Source organism: Panonychus citri, unplaced genomic scaffold, assembly GCF_014898815.1.
Source record: "Panonychus citri isolate SS breed McGregor unplaced genomic scaffold, ASM1489881v1 Contig00101, whole genome shotgun sequence".
NCBI classification, from domain to species: Eukaryota; Metazoa; Arthropoda; class Arachnida; order Trombidiformes; family Tetranychidae; genus Panonychus; species Panonychus citri.
The window spans coordinates 304,808-321,708 of record NW_026515506.1 but is presented as its reverse complement, the minus strand read 5'-3'; the positions used below and the strand labels follow the sequence as shown (position 1 = coordinate 321,708).

Here is a 16,901-nt window from a genome sequence, read left to right as displayed (position 1 = left end):
CAGAAACTTGAATAACAATTATTTACAGTTAACTTTGGTTCAAATTGAACTGAACACTTTACTCTGTTGGAGAAAAATTATTCTAATTAGCTGATTGTCATCTAACAAGAGGTATAATCAAGTGATTGAATTACCTTAACAATTAAAGATTAAAGGTAAATAGAGAGACGAATGAGAATATCAATTACTAATTATTTTGAATATCAATAGATCTTTACTACTTTGTATTTAATTTACTTTCAGCTTTTTCTTTATTCAATAGAAAGTGTTGATTATTATGACAATAAAGTCTTATTGATAATTGTAGACGGAAATATGAATGGATCATTGGATAATTATTCTTGTGAATTTTTAATGTTTCAGAAAGATAATACTGATAATTAAATCTTAGGAAATTTCCGTTAATCCGATTGGAAAGAGTTTAATTAGTATCTTTGTCTAAATTGTTTTTTTTTAAATCAGTGACTGTTCATGATTCTTATAAGGTTTTATTTTCTTTCTTTCCTCAATCAGTCACTCAAACGAATATGGTTAATCATGGTTGGTTCATCTTCGAAAAGTAAATCAAACTTATAATCAAATTAGAATATGATAGTTAACTCAAAGAATTGAGTAGTTAATTGGTTAGATTTTTGTTCGTTTGTTGAGTGTAATGATTATCACTAATATCGATAATGTAATCTTTGTTTCTATCATTTGTTTGTAAGGATTTAAAATTTTCGTGAGACATGAGTGTTTGTTTTAATTGTTTTTTGTTAGAATAATAAATACAGTTGAAAATTAAAAAAAAACTCGGAGTTTTTTTGAAAAAAACCAAAGTCATCATCTCATATGTCGAGATCTACTAGATACACTATTATGATGACTTTTAGGCATGGATGGTACATTGTTTGGTTGACCTTTGTTCCCTGTTGGTACATTTGTTTGGCCTTTACGGTTATAGTGACCACGACCTTCACCATATCCATGAGAAGGACCTGATGAATTAGAAGTGGGTATACGTGAGATGGGAGGTGGAGGGGGTGGTATTCCTAATCCTAAACCTGGATAAGGAGGTGGTGGATCAGATGAGTTGGAAGAATAATTTAAACTGCCACCACCAACTCCTCCATTACCACTGCCACTTGAGTGTCCATGACTTTCAGGGGGTAAAGCAACAACTAACTGAGTATGTTGCATATTGAGTCCACAAGAGGTTTGATTATAAGACGATGATGATGATGATGAAGGCTGATTAATGGATACATCTGAAAATAAAGGAGCTGAGGGTTGTAAAGGTATATTGGCTCCATGGCTTGATGAGGATGATGATTGATTGGCAGGTCTTGAATGAGTAGATCGCGGCCGCTGAAAAGAAAAATAGAAAACAAAATTAATAACCAATGTAATTAAAATGCCTCTTAATACATTTCTGAAATGGAGAAAAAGGGATAAAATCTAATCAGAATCAATTATGTAACAAGAGATAATAACAATTGATTGAATTCTTTATCCATTCAATAAGTGAACACTTCCGATGGATGTTAATAAAAACGACTCTTGAAAAATAGTCAAGTAAATGATGATGAGAAAGGAAATTGCATAAATATAAACCATAAATATAATGATACATGAAATAGATAATAATTATATCAACAGAAATGCTAAACAGGAACAGATCTTGAAATAATAATACTGATGAGATCTTTTCTTCAACTAATTATCTTCTCCTTGTGGTCTCTCTCTCTCTACCTTATTAAAAACTTGAGCTGAATGATAGGAGACAGGATGATGATAATAATAAAGATGATTAGTAAAAATTGTTACATGATTATTACGTAAATGGAAAAACGAATTGTGTGAAATTAAAAAGATTATTACAGTTTAGTTGAATTAATCATTAATACTTCTGTTGTTTCTCGCTCTAATTCACACTAATCTTATATAACAATCTTTCTCAATCAATATTTTTACCTTTTGCTTTTCATTATGTATTCACACACACATTTACTATCGCACACACAATCAACTATTCCCGTAATTGTAAATCATCTGCTGTTGTTAAAACAATTTAATTCAAAACAAAACAAAATCTAAAACAATCAAATGATTAAGGTAAATGTATAATAGCTTTTTTTTTAGTTTCTTAATTATATTACACTATTATCTTGACACAAAAGCAACAAATTGATCATTAATAGAATGAATTAAATTAAAGTGCTACTCTGATAAAATTATATCGTAAACACTATTCTATTCAATGTCTTGTTAGTTACACTTAGGTTTACATTTGATTATCCGATGATAATTGTAAACAAATTAAGCTAATTGATCAAGTTAACCTTTAAAGTAAAAAAAGTAAATTGATTTTGCAAGGTTACAAAAATGTTGCACAAGAAAAAAAAATTATTCAAGTTGATTAAAATTCAAATGATCAACTCAATACACACACACACAAACACAACCCTCAAAGTTAAGTTCATTATTACGTTCAACTGTCAGGTAAATCAGGTAAATCAGGTAAGAGCTTGGGTAAACTTTGATTGATTACAGGTCACCCTGAAAGTAATCTTTATACCTTTAGACTTCGTAATGATGATAGTTGCTCACCAACACACAAACAAAAGGGAGAATCATAAAAAAAGAGTAAAAGATAATAATTGGATAGTCATAATTTTGATCTATCAATCAGAAAGAAATACAATTGACAAGTTATATAACCAGATCAGTTTGATAGTATTGTGAAGGAAAAAAATATCTAAGTGAGAGAATCAAGATTTAGTAATAATGAAGATGAAGATGAATAAGAAAATAAAAGTGAGAGATGAAGATAGAGAGACGTTCAACTGCCAATTTTGATTGTTTGATATCCAAAAATCAAAACAAAGAATACTAAACAACAAACAGCAGACATTCATAGCCACACTCACACAACATACTCATAAATACAAGTCAGAACAATGAAGAGAGAGAGAGAGAGAGCAAGTAAAGAGGATTTCCTTGTTGATGCTCCACGGAAACGTAAATGAACGAAAGATGAGAATGATGAAAAAAAGGAGTTGTCAGTAAGGGATAAAGAGAAACAGAAAGAGTAACAACAAAAAAAAATGATTATGATGAGGGAGAAGGAAAGAGGATAAAAAGTTAATTCGTATTGTGTTTTTTTTCGTTTACTGTACCTTTCGCCTTAGAGTATCCGCAGGACGACGTAAAGTATCGGTGATCTTGAGCGCAGGTCGCTTTTTAGGATTTGAACTAGGAGTATGTACAGCACAGCATTTGATGAACGCTGCCATGAATAAGAGTATAGCAATAGCCATTAACATACAGGCCCACCAGTAGGTCTAATGGTTGAGAGAGAAATGAAAAAAACAGAGATACAAAGATGAGGATGAGGATGAAAGATGAGGAAGAGAACAATAAAACAAGCGAATAAAAATAATTATGAAAAATCAACATTGTTGAAAATGAATGAAAATGCTATTTAGAATAGAAATTTTTCTTTCTCAATGTCAAGATTTGAGTTATATTATTTGGTTGTTTTATTGTTGATAAAACAAAAGTATTAAATTGCTTTCAATTCAATTCCTTTGTTTGTTGACTATTCTTTTTGATTATTAATTAAATTGTCATTTTAAGAAACTTACCGTTGCCCATTGTTTAATTGTAAGCAAAGTTTTATGATTCCAGAGTAAATTTTTTAATCTAGCTAAAGGTCCTTCAGCATCAACTGCTCTGCACCTTTGGAAAACATCACAATAACCTTGGAAGTCGTTACAAGGTGATCCAGGACGTAATTTGAGTCCACTAATGTTGCGCATTTGTTCAATTTCAGAGGTTCGACGGCAAGATTTAGGATCTTTATGCCTTTGACAGGCAACTTCACACATCTCATCGGGTTTGGCTCCATTCTTGAAGGTAAGGAAACACTCTTCCATGTCGTATTTTTGACAAATGGAACCAGAACATGTTCCCCTAAGACAGACTTGGGTACCGCCGTTACATTCCGTTTTGTCGGGTTTCGCTGGTGGCAATGGACATTGGGCTGCTTTACCATCACAAAATGATAAAAATGTACATTCAGTCTCGTAACGACAAATCTTGTGGGGTCTTTCAAATCCACATTGTTCATTGCAACAAGGTCCCTCGGAGGGTGAACAATATGCTCGTGAACGCCGTTTACATGGTTTAGCGTCTGGATCACTGTTAAGGAAAACATCATATTCCCTTGGATAGCAACACTGTTCAGTACATTCTTTAACATCATATCCACAATCACATTCTTCACCTTCTTCTACAATCTTGTTACCACAGAAAGCACCATTGTCTATCTCGAAACAATTTTCTTTTCCTTCTTGGTGGAAAACAGCAGTTAATACAGCGGAAATATTTCTCACAGAACAGGGAGAAAATTTATTATTATTCGCCCTTTCACCGGAAGTAGCTGATGAGTACATTATGTAGTTACCCGCTGCTCCACCGGGTCTACAGGCTGGTGGGAAATCGTGTGGAGATCCAAAATTATGACCAATTTCATGGGCAAGAGTTAATTCAGAAACTTTTGGTGGTACCCGTGAATTATAATTAACAAAAGTGATTATTCCAGTATTGAGACTACGTTTTGTTTGAACTTGACGTCCGTGAATATTTTCAGTGTAAGATTTGTATTTTTCACAGATACCGCCTGATGCACCCGATGTAGAGGCGACCCAGGCCAAACCAAGGGTACCTCCAGAAAAATCACGATAAGTAAATATGTAAGCGAGGCAGAAATCGTTGTGATTAAATTGACTATTAAGATTTAAGAAATTAGAAACATCGATGTTGGGTGAGCAAAAAGGATTTTGATCCCTTTTACTTTGGTCATCACAAGCAGTTGATTCATTGATTTTAAGTCTTTGAACGATAAATTTAAGTCCTCGAATACCTTGAAAATTGGCACTCTCGTAAATATGATTAACAGCTTTAATATGTTGTGCCACCAGAGAAGCGATTTCCTCTCTGGCTTTGGTATCGGAAGAAACATCCTTTCGAATGTGATCCCAAAGGTAAGTGTCTGTTTGAATGTAAAGTGAGCAAGCTCTCTTATGGGCAGGAGGGACTATTTCTCTAGGATAATTGGGAGTTGGATTGTTGTTGAGATTATTTGATTTATCTGGAGCTATTCGAGGTTCAGCACCAAACCATTTATGGTCTAGTCGTTGAGCAGAAGGTTCAAAAGATGAACTTGATGATGGTTGAAAGGAGGAGGAGGAAGAATCTCTCTTACTACGATGATGAATGACAGTTTTCACTGGTTCACTATAATAGTTATGATGATGGGCTTCTTCGTCATCAACAATAATTGGTTTTTTCTGCTTTTTACCATCCGGTTCAGGAACAGCAGAATTACTTATCTCCTCCATCCATTTGTATATCTCATCATTACCACAACCAGCGCCAATTTCATGATCATGATCATGGTGAACATCATCCGCTGAATAGATGATTGAATGACTGGATACATTATGTCCCTTTTCTTTAAAATCTTTACCATATTTACCAACTCTTTCTACATAATAGGTTTGATCTAGTGTATGAATTTTACCCTCAAATACACCATCATGAATAGAGCCATACACTTTGGTGTGACCAGGTTCATTTTCAAGTTGACCAGAAACTATATGATCAAAATTAATGGTGATTGGTTTACCTGAGGAATCTTCAACAATCAGGGTTTCAGAGAAAGCTGATCGTACCTCAGGTTTTAAGCTAAGGTTAAATATTTTTCCTTTGGCTTTAAAATTAATTTGAATAGGATCTAAAGGTGATACAGTTGATAATAAAGGTCCAGTTGATCCTTGCGATGGCAATGTTGATGTAGAAGATGGTGAGGATGAAGACAATGGCGAAGATGTAGATGCTGGTGGTGGAGGTGGAGGTGGTGAAGATGATCTAATGGCCTCAATGTGCCTTTTGACTTTATGATGGACGTGATGAGCATTATATTCCACTACATCATAATCTAATATAAATGAGTTTAACGGAGTCTTCCATTTAGAGCCTAAAAAATAAGATTACAAGAGAAGAAGAAAATGGTGATAAAATTAGTTTAAATTGAAGAATAGTAAAATTATACAGGGTCAACAAAAAAAGGGATAAAAAGAAAGATGGAAGGGGTGAAAGAACGGAGAGAATGAAAAGAGAGAAAGAGAGAAAGATGAAACTTGTATGAAAAAAGAGAAGAAAGAGAATCAGGTAGACAAAGAAAAAATAGAGAGAAACACTAACAGAGAAGAAGGGAAAAGAAGAGAGAAAAGAAAGAGAGGTTATCCACCAATATAAATAAATTCTCCATAGAACAAATTGATGCAATAACAAATCACGTAAACAGAATAGAAAATAATCCATTTGAAATGAGAGAAATTACAACACAACAAATTAGTCTATTGATTAAATAAACAAATTAACACATAGATAGACACACAAAGTATACACATAGAGATAGAAAGAAAGAAAAATAGAGAGAGAGAAAAGAAAGGAAATGGAAAAAAGAAAGAGAGAAAAAAATCAGTTGAAGGTTGTTTGCACAAAGAACAACCAACATTCAGCATACACAGAACACCAGTAGTCAGTTTGAAGAAGAAGAAAAAAGGAACCAACAAGCAAAGGAAAGAGAAGTGAAAATGGAGAATTTTAGAAAAATCTATTCATATCTTACCTTTAATTCCTTCGATTAGAAAGGATAATAGTATGAAAGTTAATAATCCAAATAGGTTCATAGTTTGAAAGAATTAAATATTGAACAAAGTCATAATTAAAACCAATTGAAAGACTAAAAAATGAAAAAGAAACAAATTAAAAACCATCTACTCCATGATGAATGAACAAATGAACAGCAAAGAGAAAGAGATTGTGAAAGCGGATGACAAGCTCTCTCTCTTTGCGCATGCGCAGTGATCTTGTTGTGTTTTTTTCTTTGGTTTTGTTGTTATTCAAATGGTTAATTGTTAATTTATTTTGGTGACATTGAAAATTTGATTGTCCATTAATTTGAAACTTTTTTCATTTTAGACTTTGTGGTCAAGTTTACGAATGACTGACCCTGGTTTTGTCTGCGTTTTCTCTTTGGTGTTAATACTTTGATCTTTTCTTTTTCTTCATCTTTGTTTTGGTTTTTTTTTCCTCTTCTTTTGGGTTTGGGTTTGGGTTTGGTGATGATGATGATGGAAAACAGGATAATTAAAGTTTTCCCTTAATATTTAATAATCTTTTCGGGAACAAGTTGTAATCAGGATGTAATCAGGTTCCAATAATGGTGATTTTGGCGACGGTTAAATATCAATTCTAATGGTGCAACAGTTTGCAAATAAATCCAGAATGAGTAACATCAGTATGATTGTAAACAATTGGAAAAACAATCAAAGTGATCAACAAAAAGTCAATCATTCAAATGGATTAAATTGTGTTTTTTTAGTTAAGGAGGAAAAGGAAGCTTTCGATTGGTATTTATAATTTAAATATAGATTTTTATCTATGTTGATTCCCTGTTAATTGCTCTGAGGAAGTTTGCTTGATGTTAATAATTAATTGGTTATATTGCTCATCAATCCAGTCAACTGTTGAAAATAGTACATTTCTTTATGGATTAGCTGATAAGGATTAAGCTCGGAAGTGGTAATATATCATCATTATCATCATCAAACCAAATCCAAATATATTTTTTATCTATTTTCGGGTGTAATTGTATTCTAATAATATTGAATTCTAATAAGATTATCAAAATCATCTCGAATCTCGTTGGCATGTTTACTCAAAGATCGTTGTTGTTTTCCAGTTCTTCAGATTTACCGTTTGAAAAAATGGCCTCAACTCTTATTTAAGGTCATTATCCATTGATCGTGACTTAATTGTCTCGCTAATCACCACAAATTGACTTCTTCCTCTGATACATATCACTTTTAATGGACTTCACTGCAGATTATTAAGCCTCATAAAGCTCAGAATGGCTTAAATTAATCAGCAAACTATCGTAAAGATGAAATTGATTACAGGTGATAATTATGAAAGTAAAATCAATTCATTTATCTAATCTTGGTAATCATTGAGGTTAATAAAGTTCCCAAAATGATTAAAAAAAAACAAATCCAACATAAACCAAGTGAGACAAACAATTAAGCAATAAAAACAAAGTCAAATGTTATCAAAAAGGTTAATCAAATTTAATCGTTAATTACCTGGGTTAATGTTGTATAACAAACAAAAAATGATGTTACGATATTGAAATGATGATGCTGATGATTTAATGAATTAATTGTGATTTTAATCAGTGAGAAAATCAAACCCAAAATCAACAACAACAACAACAATTAAACAAAATCTATGTTGATGAACCAAAATGGTTTAATTTTTTACCTTCAGACAAGTTTAATCAATAAAAGGTTGAGTTAATTTTGTTACAATTAACAGGTAATTGTCCCTTGCGAAAGTTAATTGTAAGCCATAGATTATTCAACTTTTCTTGTTTACATTGGATTTAACTTCCTTTTGATTTGGAAAAAACTTTAATAACAATCAGTGGGCGATTGCAGTTAACTAATCATGATAATGATGATGATGATTTAAAGCTGATGAAAGAAAAGGAAGTTGAAACTTGTCTTTCTTTTTCTCTTTCTTTTTTTTCTTTTAAATTGTCTGGTGTAAATAATAATCATAATTGTGATGATGATGATGATCCTGATGATAGGGATGAACTGATTGTTACCTGTTGAAGCACAATGAACTTGATTATCAACGAAACAATTACAGTTTTAGTTGAAAAAGTTTGCAATCAATTGAATACCAAATGATTGTTATACATTTTCAATCAATCAAAATATCGTAAGTTAATTAACACCAGTGTGTGTAGCTAATTAAACAATAGAAATTGATTGATTACAATTGATAATGAAAATTAAGTTTCCAATGTTATGATTACATTACCTTGTTGATATCATAATATTAACTGACCATTACATTAATCCTTTCAAGGATTAAATCGTAATCATCTTCGTATATCTTGATAATTAATAGTAATTAACTTTATCTAGATTTTAAATTGATGATTTGGAAAATAATTAACTAATCATAATGTAAACATTGATAAATCCTTCATCATAATGATGATGATGTAAACATCGAGACTGAATCAAGGTTTTCACATGGAAACATTTGATTATTCAACACTCAATTTAATCAAATGGTTTATCAAATAAAATGAGACCAGTTAATTTCTTTGGTTAATTGTTGTCTTCTAGTCTTAATGGTTAAGATAATTGTTTAGGATTAATGGATGATGATTACATTGTAAACCATTTTGATTCTTGCCAAGGTGTTAACCTTGATGGTTAATAACAATTGTAAGAATTGAATCTTGATGGAAAAAAAAAACTTCTACCTGAAGGAAATAAATCACCAGAATTTACACCAAGGTTTCCAAGAGATAATAATGATAACTTTCGTAATCAAGGATTATCAAAATAATCAATTAAATTAAACAACAATTACAAAGTGAAAGAATTACCAAAATACATAAACACAAAAGGAAGAGATGAAAAAAAGGGAAAAAAAGGAAAACAATCAAAATGGTTTAACATTAGATTGGAATTAAAAAGAGACAAAATCAGTTAATTACCTTTACAATGTTAATCCATTTGGTGTGTGTTTAATTGTAGTTGAATAGAGGACGAAAATTAATCAGGAAACTGTTGATTTAGAAACAAAAACACTGCAACAATCAAAGACAATTAGACAATTAATTGGAAAATCCTGTTCGATTTTTGGTAAAAACCTTAGGCAATTGTTTCATGAAAGTTTTCATTATGAATTGAAAAAGGAGATGATCATTTAATCCAGTTAATCAGATGATTAAATTTTTAATCATTTCACTTTTAATCAACGATGAGATTAGTGATTTAATCAGTTACAACGAAGAAGAAGATAAAAAAAATGTTCTCGTATCAATTTTCGGTGTTTCTATCATTTGTCTCCATTTTCTGTATCATTTCAATGGAAACTTTAACATCTTCATCTTCATCTTCAATTGAATTACTTAATGAACAACAATCAACTGATATAACATCAACATCGGCGAGATCTCGATCCTTTCAGAGGCAACAAAGTGTTTACAATAATGGTAACAATTTAAACCATAACAATAAATTGTCTTTTGGTTTACATAACAATTTGCCTTCGGGCTGTTGTTCTTGCAGTGAATGTTGTTCCTGTGATTCTGGTTCTGATTATCCTGAAATTTATGATGATTCATCATCCCAGCAACAATCAAGTTCATCACCTCAATCACCATCATCATCTTCATCTTCATCAATCAATAATTTACAAGGGAATCCAATTAGTTATAATAGATTCGGACAATCAACAACTCGAAGGTCAGTTATCGTTAGGCGCCGATATGTAAGGCCGAATGGAGGTATCACCGTGGTGGAAGTTGAAGAGACACCGAATTCACCTCCACCTCCACCTTCACCTTTGACCTTTTCTTTTGGTAATCTCAATAGACTCACCGGTGGTGGTGGAGGTGGAGGACTTGGTGGAGGTTCATCTCTATTCGGTGGTGGGCAAAATCTTCCCGGTGGAAATTTGTTCTCACGATTTATTCCCTCCGCTCTGGAGAGGTACAATTCCACCCGGAAACGAGCGGTCACTTCTCGTGCTAATCAACCAGTTCTTGTGACAATTAACAATAGTCTAACTACAATTAACTCTACAAGGCTTAATAATAAATTAGGTAACAATCATTTTAACAACAATAATCAAAGAAGAAAAAATTGAAAACTTTTAATTTGATTGATTGATTTTTCCAATCATTAGACAATTATTATTTCTTAATTACTTATTTCCAATTATTTATTATCATTATCATTATTATTATTGAATCACAAGCAATTTAATTCAATCAAATGATTTAAACGATTGATCAAGTTATTGTTTTAATGGTTAAACTTTTCATTGTCTGATAATCAAAATGATTGTTTAGTTTTTGATTGTTAATCATTCAAGTTTGACTATTGGATCGTAATTAATTTATGTAAATTGGTCAGCAAAGTATTTACCTTTTTATACAATTGATTATTGTAATTAATCAATTACAATCAGTATGAAAATAAGGTCAAGTTTGTTGGTAAAGTTGATTAAATTAAATGGACAACAATCAATTTTGAAGATAAAATCTTCGTTTTTTTTGTTTAATTTTTTGTTCACTTTCTCTTAATTATTATTTGATCTTATTTTGATCTTGGTAACAACAATTAAATGTAATAATAAAAAAAAGTGTTGTAACATTTTTTTTTTAAGAAAATTAAAGCAATTAGCAAAGTGACTTGGCAAAATTGACCCAATTTGATCTGAATTATTTGTTCATGAAAGTGAAATGGAGAGAGATCTGATTTAGCACAATTAACTAGAAGTGTTAATTTTGATGCTCTTAATTTAAATTTACTATAATTAAATTTATGCTCTGAAACTAGATAAATATAATCTCAGTTTTAGGTTGTAAAAAGGGAAGGGGAGAGAGAGAGAGTGAGAGTGAAAGTGTCAAAATAGTCGATTTTTAGATGGACACAGAGCGAAAACTGACCATGAAACGACAATTAAATTGTTTTAGATTCTAAACTAACATAAGAAAATTTTGTTCATTTTCATCATCGGATGAAGATCCAGCAAAAAAAGAGATGGGATAAAATTAAAGATGAAAAATTGATTCATATGAATTGATGATAAAATGGCAGTGGTTTTTGTCATCGATTTTCATAAGTTGAACTTCATGGACAATTTTTTTCTAAGATCAAAAGGATTGTGATCATAAACGAAAATGTATCAATCACTTTACAAGAAATTTGGTAATCTCATTAATCACTAATTTCAGTGTTGGTAAATGGATTGACAGCAATGACCTAGAAAAAGAATGGAAAGAAAGAGAGAGAAAAAGAGAGAAAAAAAGATTAGATATCATAAATGTTGGTACACACATGTGAAGAAAAGATTAAGATATGTGTAAGTGTATGATTGCCACATGAGATTAGGATTAACATGAAAGATAAGTGGAAACTTACAATCCATTTGTGAATATCAGATGGACTTATAGACACTTCGACATTCAATTTGGTGAATGGAGTAATTGTTTGAACTTTAGCTCCTGCTCCTTTCCAGAAAAGTTTCATCACTTTAGATCCTGAGACTGATTCTTCAAATTCAAAATGATCAACTTCCAATTTATCACAATAAACTCTACAAAATTCATTACAATTGGTACACATTACGTCAAATGAGTGATCATAAATTTGGACTACCACGGCTTCGTCACGTACAATGCCACACTGTTTAATGTAAAGAGCGACAAATAGTTTGCCACTGGAGGTTGATGCTAAACGGGAAGCGTTTTTCTTTACATTACAAACAGCGGCCAATTGTTGTAACTCTTCGGGTGAATCTTTAATCATTTTACCACAATCAAGAGCAGCAGCTAAAAGTCGGTGGACAATCACATCGGGATAACGTCGAATGGGTGATGTAAAGTGAGTATAAAGATCAACGTTCAGAGCATAATGTCGGAAAAAGCTTGGTGATTGTGGGACTGATCCAGAACAGAAATATTTCGCTTGAGTCAGAGATCGAAGTAGAACATTTGACAAAGATGTATAGATGAGTGGATCGTCGATTGAGTTTAACGTCTTTTGAATGCTTTTAGCGGATGAAATGTCAATATTTTTCATTCCATTGGCGACGCAATATTCTTGAAACTGTTTCAACATTCGACTATCAGGAGGTTCATGCCGACGGAGGAAAGCGTGTTCGGGAAAAGTATCATGAATCTTTTTTGCCACCGCCATATTAGCCATTAACATAAACTCTTCAATGAGAAAATGTGACTCTAAATGTTTATGAGGAGTAAACCCTAAGGGTAAACCTGACTCAGAGTCAAGTACAAATGCTAATTTAGCTTCTCTCATGTTTAAAGCACCAGTTTCCAATCTTCGATTGCGAATTTTTCGAGCCATTTTCATGAATAAATTAACCGAACGATTAATATCCTCCACTGTCCAATTGCCATAAATTTTTGGGAAATCTTGTTCAGTCCATTCACGTTCTGGATCATCAACCATATCTTGAGCAATCTCATAACTTAATTTAACGCAACTTTGAATGATACTACGACCAAACCAAGGTTCACCATAAGTATTACCCTCTTCGTCCATTGTCCAAATAACAGAAAAGGTCAGTTTATCTTCACCTGGATTTAGGGAGCATAAACATTCACAAAGAACACGGGGAAGCATTGGTATCATTTTTTGGACAAGATAAAAGGATGTGGTTCGTTTACGAGCTTCTTCATCAACTGGTAATCCTTCTTTCAAAAAGTACGAAACATCGGCAATATGAACGGCAACTTCATACAATGAACATCCATTTAAACCTTTTTCATTTTCGATGTCACGAATTGATATCGCATCGTCAAGATCACGAGCTGTACTTGGGTCAATGGTGAAAACACAAACATCATGAAAATCTTTCCTTGTTAAAAGTTCCTTGTTTGGTATTTTATAATCAGTCGATTTTTGTACAGTAGGTAATCCAATAATAATATCTTCGTCAAATTCACTATCATCAATACCATTTTCGGTTAAAATAATTTCAGTTTCAACGTTAATATCTCCAGATGAGCCCAATTTTTTAACTAATGTACCAATTGGTAATTTACTGTCATCTTCCCATGAGACTATTCTTGCAATAAACATGGTGCTATCATAATGGTTAGAATGTGCCATGAAATCGGGTGGACACTGATCCATGGGAATTAACATTCGAGGTACTTTACTATCGGTTGGACAAAATAAGGCCCAATTTGTATTACGATCTTTAGCCAATTTTAATTTACCTCCAGCAAAGCGAGAATGTACTTCCGACATGATTGCCTTAACTTGACCAGTTCTCTGAATGAATTCCTCCCAGTGAGGACACCCGACAAAATTTTCAGCGGTGAGGTCAACAAAGTATGAAGGTAAACCTTCAGGAATGTTAACTTTCACCTCTTCCTTTTTCCTGGATTTACTTGGTGTGGTACTAGAAGATTCTTTGCTCTTAGATTTTATTTTCTTTTTCTTTTTTCCACCAGTGGTGTCTGATTCCGATTTACTTTTTTTAGAAGACGTTGTTTTCGTTGGAGTTTTGTGAGGAGTCTTCTCTTCATCAGATCCATTTTCTTCTTCTTCTTCATCATCATCATCAATTGGTTCTTGTTCATTGGAGAAAATAGAGCAATGAAAGTCTTCAAGGTCATTTATCATGTCTAAAATATGCTCTTCGGTGATTGCATAAGATGGAGCATAAGGTTGAGGGTCCATCACAGGGTCAGATTTTCGTTTGACTTTTGACGATTTTGATTTTGTACTGTGACTTGTTTCTTCTGACTCTTCCTGACCAGAAACTGGTGTTGGCCAAAATCCTTTGGGGTGAGCATCTTCCTTGAGGGATAACTGATTTCGTAAGGTTTCATCAATTTCTTGGCCCCAATCTTTCCACTTAACACGAAGCTTTTCATAAAGAATCTAATACAAGAAAGGCAAAGGAAGATACAAAAAAAAGATGGAAAAAACGTTCATACATATGAGAGAATCAATTTACCTTCCATTTTTTTGGAGGATTCAAAGCAACCGCAACTCTATCACCATTGAACGCTCTGTTTCTACCTTCTATTCCGGCAATGTATATGTCCATCCGCCCGTCCTGTTGGTTAAAACAAATAAAATCTCATTAAATCATAATTTTTGAGCAAATTTACATGAGGTCAGAGAATGGGAAGTAGAAAATAAGACAAAATGTAATAAAAAAAAAGAAATAAAAACAGAGGGAGAAAACAAGTAACGAGATGTAAACCTGATAAGAGCAAAACAGAGAAAATAAATCCGATCAACCTAATTATTAACAAGAAATCGATAATCAGATTCACTGATCAATTTGGTAACAAACCTAAATACAAAAAAATAATCCTCTCATGAGTGAAATACACTTTAAAGTTTCATCTACAAATAGGGATAGTATAAAGAGTAACAATGTCTACGTTAACAATATTGTAATCTTATCTAATTAATACAGTTTTATGAGATGATTATTTTTATGAATTGGTTTAAATGTGGATAAAAATTTAAAACCTGCACAAAATTTTGATGCAAACTAAGGTTAATTTTGTAAATTAAATAGAAACAAAGGAAACATTCATGTCAAGCACACACAATTAATATAACTAGGATAGGATTGTGTGACTTTGAACGAGTGAAAATATTTGGGTACCAATGATTACCGGTGCACTAATATAAGCATCTTCAAAATTTTTTGGATTGATCCTTAGGACGCCCTGTAAGTAGAGTAAAAAAAATGGATAAAGAGAGTAAATTAATAGATTGATTATTATGTAAGAGGAAATAAAGAGAGTTAAAAAAAACAGAAATTATAATTACCTCAATGACTTCACCCTTTTTAAGGGCTGATTGGACTTCACACAAAGGCATGTAACTGTCAAATTGTCGGCGACTATTAAGTCCACTACTAGTGGCCGTTTTAATTGATGAATCGGATAGGACAGAGGCGACAGTTGATGATTTTGTTAGGCCTGGTTTACGATTTTTGGTTGCTGAGGAAGAGGTTGTTGATGAGGTTTGTCTTGACATGACTCTGGAAGGTGTTGAAGAAGATGATTTAATTGATGGAGATTCTAATTTAAATTGATTTGATGGTGATGAATGATGATCGTTTGGTGTACCAGGTAAGGAGCACCTTGGACTAGTTAGAGTACTTGAAGGAGCTGATTGAAAGAAATAACTATTATTGTTGTAATTTTTGTTACTGGTGAAAACATTGTTAGTATTATTATAAGAAGCAACACCGTGACAGGTTTGGTTGTTGTATGGATGATGATGATGATGAAAATGTGGATGATGATGATGTTGCTGTTGCTGTTGTAATTTTGGTTGGTGGCGATGAGAGTTGTTACTGGTGTTGTTGTTATGGTTATTATTAGTACAGCTATTGTGATTGGTGTAATTCAAGGTAGGTGAAGTGGCATAATGACGGTTTGTCTCACGGGGTAAAGAGTTTCTAGTAGAAGATAGTAAATTATCACCACAACCATTGGAATTAGAATTGTTATTTAATTGTGTTGTTACTTGATAGAAAGGTGAGGTTACTTGATGATACTCTCGATGAGATGGACTGAACATATTGTTAGTAGGTGATGGTGTTGATAGAGAACCTCGCCGATTAGTTAATGGTGAATTGTAACCATAAGTATTACCATTAGCTGTGTAGGTTGGTAAACGGCTTCGCTGCACATTCATATCACGAATCGGGTTAATGGTTAATTTGTTCACTTCAAGAGGAGAATCGCCAGAGAAATATATGAATATGTATGAACAGGAAAGAGAGATAGTGAATTCGAAACGATTGATTGATTGCAAATTCGAAAACAAAAAAAATAGGTATAAGAGAAATATCGAGAGAAGATGAAAACAATGGAAGAGCAAATATCTAAAAACTAGACAGAGAATAAAAGGAAATGAGAACACAGAGAGAAAATTATTTCTAAATGGTTGATAGAAATACCAATTTAGAGAATTTAAGTTTACACTAAATTGTAGAGAAACGAAAACTGTAAATTACTTGGATTAAAAATGAAATCAAATTAATTAGAAATTAAAATGAACACAATAGAAATGAGAAAAAGTTTCCATCTGACCTAAGAGAAAGAAAAGTAGACAGAGGAAAAAGAAAATAGAAAAAAATAATAGACAGAGAAAAGAAAGTGAGTCGAAGTGTAAACTGTGAGTGTGGATAAAGAAAAAGGAAAAGCTTTTTAGAGAGAAAGAGTTAGATTAACATCGATACTCTTGTTA

General features: G+C 32.4%; 2 protein-coding genes across 2 annotated transcripts; both read right to left on the bottom strand.

The window, feature by feature from the left end:
- Nucleotides 1-716: 716 nt before the first annotated feature.
- On the bottom strand, nucleotides 717-6,851 carry LOC128388712 (disintegrin and metalloproteinase domain-containing protein 10-like). The gene is made up of 4 exons (XM_053348152.1): nucleotides 6,680-6,851; nucleotides 3,627-6,022; nucleotides 3,159-3,323; nucleotides 717-1,347 (listed from the first exon to the last, which is right to left on the bottom strand). The coding sequence occupies exons 1-4, from the start codon at nucleotides 6,738-6,740 to the stop codon at nucleotides 823-825; spliced, it is 3,147 nt and encodes a 1,048-aa protein (XP_053204127.1). The 5' UTR covers nucleotides 6,741-6,851; the 3' UTR covers nucleotides 717-822.
- A 4,320-nt stretch (nucleotides 6,852-11,171) lies between these two features.
- LOC128388667 (DIS3-like exonuclease 2) lies at nucleotides 11,172-16,704 on the bottom strand. The gene is made up of 5 exons (XM_053348091.1): nucleotides 15,471-16,704; nucleotides 15,314-15,367; nucleotides 14,638-14,739; nucleotides 12,069-14,561; nucleotides 11,172-11,909 (listed from the first exon to the last, which is right to left on the bottom strand). The coding sequence occupies exons 1-5, from the start codon at nucleotides 16,344-16,346 to the stop codon at nucleotides 11,865-11,867; spliced, it is 3,570 nt and encodes a 1,189-aa protein (XP_053204066.1). The 5' UTR covers nucleotides 16,347-16,704; the 3' UTR covers nucleotides 11,172-11,864.
- Nucleotides 16,705-16,901: the final 197 nt, after the last annotated feature.